Source organism: Cryptomeria japonica, chromosome 5 (assembly GCF_030272615.1).
Source record: "Cryptomeria japonica chromosome 5, Sugi_1.0, whole genome shotgun sequence".
Classification (NCBI taxonomy): domain Eukaryota; kingdom Viridiplantae; phylum Streptophyta; class Pinopsida; order Cupressales; family Cupressaceae; genus Cryptomeria; species Cryptomeria japonica.
The window spans coordinates 725,035,191-725,045,929 of NC_081409.1; the positions used below are offsets into that span (position 1 = coordinate 725,035,191).

Genomic DNA, 10,739 nt, shown 5'->3' on the forward strand with positions numbered 1-10,739 from the left:
TGTCTATGTGACAATTTGTCTTTGTTACTTCCATAATTTTTCAAACTAATAATAAAATCTTCATATTTATTACAAGGTGATTGACATTACAATTTACAATTGAAAATTTTTTTATGCATAAAAAACATGAAAAATTATTTTTTGTCTTATTGATTTAAACTAATCATCAATAATCTTATTTTCCTTTTCAACTAAATCTCCTCCCACAAATAACAAAATAATAAAATGTAAATTTTTAGATTAAAAAATAATAAACTCTAGGCAATTATTCTCTTTGTTTTCAAGTAATAAAGACATTTTTCCTACAAAATAATAATTTCTTATTTCTTATTCCTTATTAATAAAATGTAAGGTGAAGTTTTCCATGACGCAAAATAGTTTTTTATTTCAAATTTCTTGTCTGCGCCTCAAGGAAGAGATACGTATCGGACAAAAACAGGGTAAGAAGACCAGGAGGATAAAGCTCATTAATGTATGATAAAATCCACCAATACTGCAGGCCTGCCTCGCTACAGGGTATGACAGAATCATGGCGTTCGAAGCAGTAACCATCATTCTTTTTTCTCTGGCACTGCCAACTCTTCTGCTACTTGCAAACTACGTGAGGACCAAAAATGGTAAGCCACCGCATCCTCCATCGTGGCCAATAATTGGGCATCTGCATCTGCTCAGAAAGAAGAAGCCCATTCACCGGATTCTGGCCTCACTTTCCCAACGCCATGGCCCCATCATGTATCTTCAGCTTGGCTTCCGTCCAGTCCTCGTCATTTCCTCTTCAGAGCTCGCAAAAGAATGCTTTATAGCAAATGACAAAGCCCTGGCTTCGCGCCCAAGGACGGCTGCAGCAAAACATTTAGGATATGACAACAAAATGTTTTCGGTTCTGCCATACAATTCACAGCTGCGAGATCTTCGCAAGATTTGCACCATGAAACTCTTCTCTGCCAGCAGAATCGATTCCTTTAAACACCTGCGCACAGAGGAAGTTTCTGCCCTCATCCGTTCCCTGTTTGAGAGTTGCCAGCAAGAAGCAGCACCGGTAAACATGAAATCCAGGCTTTCTGATCCCACATCCAATATAATCATGCGCATGGTTGCCAGCAAAAGAGTCTCGGGTTCTCAATGTTCCGAGGATTTACAAGAAGGGCATCACCTGAGGAAGATGGTAGAAGAAACTTTCTATTTGTATGGTGTATTTGCAGTCGGCGATTACCTGCCGTTTCTCAAGTGGCTTGATCTGCAGGGTCTCATATCCGCCATGAAAAAGCTGCAGAAGAAAAGGGACGCCTTTATGCAGAAATTGGTCAATGAGCACCGTGAGAAACAGGGGATACACGCTCAGGACTTAATTGATCTTCTCATCTCTGCAGTAGACAACCAAGAAATTCAATCTGACAGTAACGACGATGTGATTAAGGCCACTGCCCTCGTATGATTTTCTTCCCCCTTTCTATTAAATTTCGAAAAGCCCTAAATTCTGGCCATGATTCTTTTCTCAGTTGCAGTCCCCAATTTCAAAACAAATTTGTGCAGAACATGATAACCGCAGGTACAGACACGTCCTCTGTGACCATCGAATGGGCACTGGCAGCTCTGTTGCAGCACCCGGACAGTTTGGGGAAAGCCCAGGAGGAGCTCGACAAACATGCCGGAAGAGACCGGGTAGTAGAGTAATCAGATCTGCAGGAGCTCACTTATTTGCAAGCCATAGTAAAGGAAACTCTTAGGCTTTATCCAGCGGGACCCCTTCTAGTTCCCCATGAGGCCGCAGAGGCGTGTACCATTGGAGGGTTTCGTGTCCCCGCAGGAACGCGTCTGTTAGTCAATGCGTGGGCGATTCACAGGGACCCGGCCCTGTGGAGCTGCCCGACTGAATTCGATCCAGAAAGGTTTTTAAACAGTGGGAAAGCGATTGATGTGAAAGGGCACGACTTTGAATTGATACCGTTTGGTTCAGGGAGAAGAATGTGCCCTGGAATGTCTCTGGCATTAGTTGTGATCCATTACACTTTGGCCCGGCTGCTTCAGAGCTTCGAGTGGTGTGTTCCAGAGGGCGCTGTAATTGACATGGCTGAGGGACTTGGACTCACAATGCCGAAAGCAATTCCTCTGGAAGCCATTATCAAACCTCGCTTGCCCCTCCATCTCTATTGATGCATATATCTGAGATTTCTTAATCACTGAATGCTTAAACACATTGAGGGTCCTGCTGCCTGTAATGCAAAAGCTAGAATACCAAAAAACCCCTGTTCTGGTATAACGGTTTGGACCTTACGATTTCCGTTTTGCTTAGATTTAAAAGAATTGGCATATTATATTTTCGTAATTCATTGATGCTGTTTAAATCTCGTTTCTGACTTCAGTTGTCTTAGTATTTTTAGTTCCTGCCGACAGCAGGTAACTATAGCATCCGTTGGATGCAATAATGAATTTAAGCTATCCAATCACATTACAGTATTTTATGGGATTTTATTTTATTTCAAATGTTTGAATATTAAAATTATTTAATAATTAGCAATAAATCATTTTTTTGAATTATGATTGGATGATGTCATTAAGTTTTTAAATTAAAAAAATCTGAGATCTAAAAAATCTTTTTCATTAAATGCAATTTGCAAGTGTGGCATAATGCTAAAGAAACAAAGCTCTAGAGAAATCTCTTTCATTAAATGCAATTTGAAAATCTAGCATAAGTAAATTTAATGTTATTGAATGAGCCGACTGAAATCCATTTTTATCTCATTGAATAGATGACAACACTTAATTTTTATCATTCATTCTCGTGCAAGATAGAGCAGAGAAGAAATTTTGTATCATTCCCCTGCAAGATAGAGAACACAAGAAATAACATGTAGAATGAAGATTTAAAGATGAAATTTCTATTTTATTCCTGCTTATCTTTTTCCCTTTTTTTAATGTTGTAGTTAACTCAGTTTTCGTATTAGTTAAAAATGTGAGGCAAAAAATTGAGGTTTGTATTGGCGGCTCTGAGAACGCATTTTTGTTGCATAGTTGTAGCTATATGCAACTCAAACACTAGGCTCTCAATCTAACTGCCAATCACCGCAACTCAAACCCTAGGCTCTCAATTTGACTACAAATCAACAACAGACCCTTTAACAACATCACAGAAAGAACAAGAAATCATGAAAATTGAGAGTTTTAGGTCATAAGCGCGGGTTTTAGATTCTAAAAGGCTCTGTCAAACCTAGGAATGTGTGAAACTAATCCCAAACTTGGCATATACTAAGCTTAATTGTGCATTACCGTGTGTGTACATTGATGGTGGGATAAATGTTAAAGGTTGATTTAACAAAATAAATAACAATAACAACAAGAAAAAATTGATATTCAAAAATCAATGAGATGTGTAGAAAGCATAATCAGTTTGAAACCCATTACTGAAACACTCAATCTTAACTGTGTGCCTTGTCTTATAACTGGTTAAGATTGTTGGCATATGGACACTCCAATGAGACATTGTGTGTAATTGAAGGTTTTGTCATTGATGGCAACCTTGCAATCCTATGGCACCGGCAAGACATTACATCGGTAAAGCATTACACAAGCAACCTTGCAATCCTATGGCACCAGCAAGACATTACATCGGCAAAGCATTATACAGGCAACCTTGCAATCCTATGGCACCAACAAGACATTATACCGGCAAAGCATTACTCAAACAAGACAGTGCACCGGCATCAACAAGATCAATCTACACCGGCATCGACACAGAAGATGTACATCGGCACAGAAAAGAACATGTATACTAGCACTGAGGCCAATGGGATTTTTGATATGTAATATTTTGTTTATTATTGTAAGCCGACTTGGCAAATTGTAAAATGACTCTTGTATATAAAAGAGATCATTGTAGACATTTGTAGGTTATGAATAGGAAGCATAAAATAAATTATAAGGCAGACCTAATGTGCAAATTGTAGGTCAAGGGTATATGTAAAGAACAGAGCAAGCATCGGTACTGAATCTAGCATTGAAGATGCTATTGTAAAGCAGTACAGAATATAGGATTTGTGTAAATCCTCATTGTAAGTCAGTGTGACTTCTTATTGAGCAATGAGCTCTAGGCAGTTGGCCTTCCTGCATGTGCAGGCCCCTATTGTAAGTAATATTCTCTTATTGGCCAGTAAGTGAATATTGTGGGTCACAAATCCCATCGAGGTTTTTCCCACACCGGGTTTCCTCATTAAACATCTTGTGTTATGGTGTTCTTTTCATGTGGATGTTTTTGATTCTGTTATTTACATTAATTCTTGCATACCGGTATACTGTTACTTTATGTTCTGCATATTCAGTTTTAAGAAAATTTCATTACCAGTCAGATACTGATTCACCCCCCCCTCTCAGTATCTGTGGGAACCCTAACAAAGATCATAAGGCAAACCATTTACCAAAAACCAAACAGAAATAAATAAATAAACTCATTCCATAACGCAAGATGACTTGGTCTAGGTTTGTTCCAACTGGAATATGAATGCTTGACTTTCCGAGCTTGCAGCATCCTTCTAACCTCCCTTCCCTTTCGCAGTCAACTAAGTGCTCTGCGTGGTCTGCATTTTGTCCAATGGCGGCTTAATGTGATGTATATCATAGCGACCATGTATCCTTCAATACATGGCTACCAATATAAACAATGGTGCTTCACTCACCATAAGCTTGACATGTTGTAAGAGCCTCGTGCGAATTGCTAAAATTGCAATTTATCTGAATATTTTCTAGTTCGATTTCCCTTCTGGAAAGCTCAAAAAATCATGAATTCGAGAAAGAGGAATAAAAATTCTATTTGCCGAGAGTTACTTCGCATTAAAAAACCACACAGAGATTAGCTTTTAAGCTTCCACCTATTCCACATGTGACAGTGAGGTGGACTCTTTCATGTGCAGTTGACACGTATTACTTATAAGGTTTGCAAAATTTTGTTTATAGCATGCAATGTTTTTTATAATTTGCGAATGAAATTTCGTAGATGTCACATTAATTGAAATATAATAAATATATTAACAGGTCACATGGAAAAAAAAATGTATTCACCTGTATGCATGATATGTGAGATAAAGATGTCACAATTTTGATTTTGAGATAAATATAATAAAAATAATAAAATACAAAAATATTAATCACAAATAAGAAAAAAATTAAGTCTATTATTATATTCTATTAGTGAAACTTGAATTATTTACATTCAGTTATAATTATAATTATATAATTTTCACTTAGGTTAGAATATGTTCAATTAATTTAATCAATATTTGATTTTGTAAAATAGGGTTAATAACATGGAAATACTATTTATTAATATTAATATTATTATTTTAAGTCAAAATTTTGTTTTTTAGGGGCTTCAACCCTAGCTCACCTAGTCGTGGATTGCAACTTAAGGCGTGGGTATGCTCCCCATGGTCTTGAGTTCGAGTCCTCGACTGTGTTAACTCTGTGTGTGTTGCTACCTTGTGAGCGGGTCGTACACACTAGGGGATTAGTCTCACTTCGGTGAGGACACCTCCAGATTCCACGATAGTGAATATAAAAAAAAATTGTTTTTTAAAATAAATATTTAAATTTGTAAAATTAAGAATTGTAATAAATATATGTAATTATATTTTTTTTATGAGGTTGTTGAGTTTTTGTTGTAATATTCAATTGAAATCAACTTTACTTGATTGAGTGTACACTTACATTTTTTATATCTTATTTCAAAAAATATTAAATTCTTATTATTATTATAAAAAAATCAATTCTCATTAATGTGAAATCTAATATGTAAAACATTTAATTCTTGCAGAATTTCATACACAAATATTTGCAGTCAATTGCCAATAGTCAAGGTAATTGCATAATCCACAATTCTTGCAATTTCTTTTAACTTAAAAGAGTGATTTCTACTTTTTCAAAATTAACATATATGCTATGATAACACTGAAATAAGGGATTTAAAAAAAATGATCATTATCTTAATAGACAAATATTTCTACGAATTCCAGTCAAACTATAATTGTTTTTTATTAGCTTTTAATTAAGTAAATAATTTTATAGAAATTTATTAAATATTCAAATTTTTGTTTCATTTTTCTCTCAAAAAATCACTAAATATAATTGAATCTTATTATAATTAAGCAAATGAATGTATTCTATTTATCTTAATTGCTTTGTTGCAAATAGTTATCAATTGCTACAAAGAAGGATACTCAATATGTAAGAAATAATGATTTAATCTACCTGACAAAGTAGACTATACAATCTCTCTCTAATCTATGTTTACAATGACAAGAGGACAGTGAATATTGCCTTGTACAAAACTACAATAGTACAGTCAAACACTCACAATGTTCTATGAAGTTTGATTTGTTGCAAATCCTAATGAGACTTTTTCCCTCAATCAATTTAATATTGTTGTAATCTTCCATATTTCTTTACAATTCAACAAAAAAAATTATTAAAAGATCTTAACTACAACAAAAATTTATAAACCATTACTTACCAAAACCCACCTCTACTTTGTCTTTTTTTTTTCTACCTCCCACATTTGTAACTTTCGGCAGGAACATGACGCTATGCGTCTCTAATTTTCAAACACAATTGAATCTACAAACGAGATTTAAAGAGAATTGTAATTTTTTATTTTTATCATTGGCAAAAATATATGTTATGCTCCATCTATTTTATACTAGAAGCAGAGATTGTCCCCAACAATGATAATTAGAGATAGTCAACTAGAATAAATGTGTAGTATTTGATCTTTTTTTCATCTTGGTCAAAGTCAAGCTATAAAATGAGGATTATGTAGTCTTGTGAGACAAAATTTAAATTGATTAATTATGATTCTTGAGCTATGAGAAAGTCATAGTTGCCTTTGCGTAATTGTTCAATTCTTATGATTTTATGTTATTTATTTATTTTCTATAAAGTTGTTAACTCCAATAATTAAATTAGTTTAAGGAAATGGCGGAGGAGGACGATGCTCTGCAAAATTAGTTAGGCAACAATGGTGGATCGGGGAACAAGAGGAAAAAGCATTTGGCAGCTCATCAAGCAGGCAACAACGAGGATATTACCATTGACTTTTCAGAAGAAATGGAGGAAGACATATCTTTTTGGGAGAGCCAGGCAGTTATTGCTAGAATCATCGGATTAAACCTATCCAGAAAAGCAATAATGGAATGGGTGGAAGGCAACTGGGGCTCATGGATAGTGATTAAATTTATTCCCGAAGGATTTTTTGTGGTTTTGTTCGAAGAAGAATTTGCCAGAGATAGTATTCTTAACCAGAGGAACTAGTTTGTCAACAAGCATGCACTCTACTTGCAACCATGGACTCCAAACTTCAATCCCATCCCGTTGGTGTATTACTCTGACCCAGTCTAGATCAGATTGTATAATCTTTTGATCGAATATTGAGGTGATGGATTTTTGGAAAAGGTTGGCAAAATGTTAGGGACACTTCTGGAGGTTGATGTGGATGATGAAGCAGATCTTTGCAAGTATGCCAGACTGAGAATAGCAATAGTTAGGTGTATACCAGAAAGTATATATCTTCTAACAGACAATGGTGAATGGCGTCAGCAGTTGGAGATCGAAAAAGAGATTCGTTAATGTCAGAGATGCAGGAGTAGGATGCATAGAGAGGAGAGTTGCAAATTATTTGTCAGGAAGGCTAGAAAGGTCTTTAGAAAACCAATTCAAAACTGGAAACGAAAGTTGGGCTCTATCGAAAAAATGGTTTCAGAGAAGGAGCGGCCTCCTACGGTATGATCGGGGAGAAAGGAGAAGATTGCGGAATCCTCGTTGAAAACTAATGGTAAATACACTGAGGCAAAAGGTGATGAGACCTCACTCAATCCGACTAAGGAATCTTAAGGTAAATCCGTTAGTGTAGCATGTCAGATGGGGGTGCAATCTGATTTGGTGAAGACCCTAGATAAGTCTGAACACTTTGAGCATAATAGAATAGTAATGGATGCCAATGGTGGCGAAGGCTCGACTAGTAATCACAAGGGGCCCGATCCTACATGTATTTTCTCCTCTCTAGGCAAAGGCTTATCAGACATAGAGTTTGAGTATGATAAAGGATCGGATGAGGATTTTTTGCAAGAAGATGTATTGGACAATGTTGACCCATGGTGCATTAGCCAATTGGCCAATGTTCTCCTCAAAAAATCTAAAGGGTTCAAGGGTAGACGAAGCAATAGGAGATTGAGGGAAGAAAGAGCCAAGGAAAAAGGCATCATTAGCGTCATGGATTTTATAAAGAAAGCCAAGGGAGATAGACTCTCCCTTGGAGGCAAATGAAAATCACCACTTGGAATGTCAGGGGCCTATCTGCCTCTAACAAAAAATGCTTGGTAAAACGAGCGTTAAGTAGAGCTACTTGCGAAGTGGTTCTTCTTCAAGAAACAAAATTGTGCATGGATAAAGCCCTTAGCTTCTTACAATCTTGCAGGTCATGGGAAGGTTATTTTCAAGAAGCTAATGGTTCTGTGGGGGGATTGGGAATCATGTGGAATCCTCAAAACATTAAAGTCTTAGATTTGGAGAAATCTGAGTATTGGATTTTTCGTGTAGTTCGCAGCTTGAAGGACAATGTGTCATTTCCTCTCTTTAGTGTCTATGGTCCAACTAAAACAGCCAATAAAGCTAAAGTCTTGAAAGACATTACGGATAAAATCGTGACTCTTAATAAGGATAAAGTCATAGTTGCAGGTGATTTCAATGCATTGCTGGAATTGGATGACAAAAAAGGTGGCCTGAGAATGAATTCGAGAGTTATGGAAGACTTTAGGGAGTTTGTGGCAAGCAATTCATTGTTTGACGTAAAGCCAAAGAATGGTTTATTCACGTGGACCAATAGGAGGGAAAATTTCTCCAGGATCTCTGAAAGATTGGATGGATTTTTGGTCGGACCCTATTGGGTGGATTCAGAATTTAATGTTGATTCCTGTATTCTTCCTTGGTCTCTTTCAGATCACTTCTCGGTTCAGATGCTTCTTCAACAGGTAAACATAAATAACAAAGGGAGTTTTAGATTTCCAAGTATGTGGTGGTGAGATAAGGATTTTCTCCCGAAGTTGGAGACTTGGTGGAAAGAAAGCAATATCTTCTCAGGAACCCCGAGCTTCTGCTTTTTTAAAATATTGAAAGTATTAAAAGGAAAAATCAAGGAGTGGAACAAATGTTCATTCAAGAATATTTTTGTGGAAAATTTAAGAATAGAAAAAGAATTGGAGGATTTGAACAATATGGTGATCTCTACTAGTATGTCAAACGAGGATTTTGTTAGAGAAAAACTGCTGAAAGAAGAATTGTCAGAAATTCTCCAAAGAGAAGAGGTTTATTGGAAAGATAAGGCATGTGAGAATTGGATTAAAGTAGGGGATTTGAATACAAAATTCTTTCATGCATCCGTAAAATCAAAAAGAGCTTATAATCGGATCTTTCGCATTCAAGATGATTTGGGAGCGTGGCAGGAAGAGGTGGAGATTATAGAAGACTTGACAGTTTGTCATTTCAAGAATCTTAAGGGGGTTGACATGGTCAGAGACAACCATGTTAATGCTTCATTGCTGGACTTAATGGAAAAGGAGGTGACAGAGGAAGACAACAAGCAGCTAACGCGTCCATTCTCTCTAAAAGAGATAAAAAAGGCTACCTTCGACAACCCCCCGAACAAAGCTCCAAGGCCTGACGGTTATACCTTAGAATTTTTTCAAAAATGCTGGAGATTTTTGGGAGAAGACATATTCAAGGTGGTAGAGGAACTTAGAAGAAAAGGTAAGTTTGTCAGGGAAATCAACCACATGGTGATCACCTTGATTCCCAAGAAACCAGACTGCATGCAGATGTCGGATTTTTGTCCTATATCTTTGTGCAATTCCCTGTAAAAAATTATTTTGAAGGCCATGGTGAACAAATTAAAGCCCATTTTGTGTAATCTGATTTATTCTGATCAACACAGATTTGTACCTGGTAGAAAAATATTTGACAGCATAATTTTGGCAAGGGAGACTATCCATACCATGCACTCGGAGAAGAAACAAGGTATGATTGTGAAGCTTGATGTCAGTAAAGCATATGATAGAGTTTGGTGGTCCTTTTTGTTTGGTATCCTCCTAAGATTTGGCTTTGATAAAAGTTGGGTACAATGTATCTCTCAGTGCGTGATGAGTGTCACCTTCTCCATTCTCGTGAATGGTTCGGTGTGTGGTTTTATTCAGGCTACTAATGGGTTAAGACCAGGTGATCCCCTATCTCCCTTTCTTTTTGTGTTGATGGCAGAGGTTCTGGGGAAAAGTATTAAAAAGAAAACTAGTCTAGGGCTTTGGAGAGGCATCATGATTCATGAGAGCCTAGAACCTATTTCCCATTCACAATTCATAGATAATACCATTCTCTTCGGGGAAGCTGCGGAGAGGGAGGCGAGGACCATGAGAAGAGTGCTCGATGAGTACGAATTGGGCTCGGGCCAAAGTATGAATATGACCAAATCGATGGTGTATTTTACAAATACCAAATGCAGCCTCCGTTCTAAAATTGCAAGGATATTGGGCTTCACGTCGGGAGAGTTTCCCATTTCATACCTTGGTGTTCCATTATTTGCAGGAAGGATTAACAAAATGTTGTGGGAGGAGGTTATTCACAAGTGTTAGTTGAAATGAATGCATGGAAAAGTAGGTGGCTTTCACAAGCTGGGAGGATTCAGATGGTCAAGGCAGTGCTTTCAGCTA

General features: G+C 36.8%; 1 protein-coding gene across 1 annotated transcript; it reads left to right on the forward strand.

Moving 5' to 3' along the window:
- Window positions 1-351: 351 nt before the first annotated feature.
- Window positions 352-2,330, forward strand: LOC131876406 (xanthotoxin 5-hydroxylase CYP82C2-like). Its single transcript, XM_059221689.1, has 2 exons — window positions 352-1,429; window positions 1,534-2,330. Exons 1-2 carry the CDS (start codon window positions 530-532, stop codon window positions 1,672-1,674), a joined length of 1,041 nt encoding a protein of 346 aa, XP_059077672.1. The 5' UTR covers window positions 352-529; the 3' UTR covers window positions 1,675-2,330.
- Window positions 2,331-10,739: the final 8,409 nt, after the last annotated feature.

Coding starts and splice junctions, on each gene's coding strand:
- LOC131876406 (XM_059221689.1), top strand. CDS start 530: ATGGCGTTCGAAGCAGTAACCATCATTCTTTTTTCTCTGGCACTGCCA. Junction 1,430..1,533: donor TGATTAAGGCCACTGCCCTC/GTATGATTTTCT, acceptor AAATTTGTGCAG/AACATGATAACCGCAGGTAC.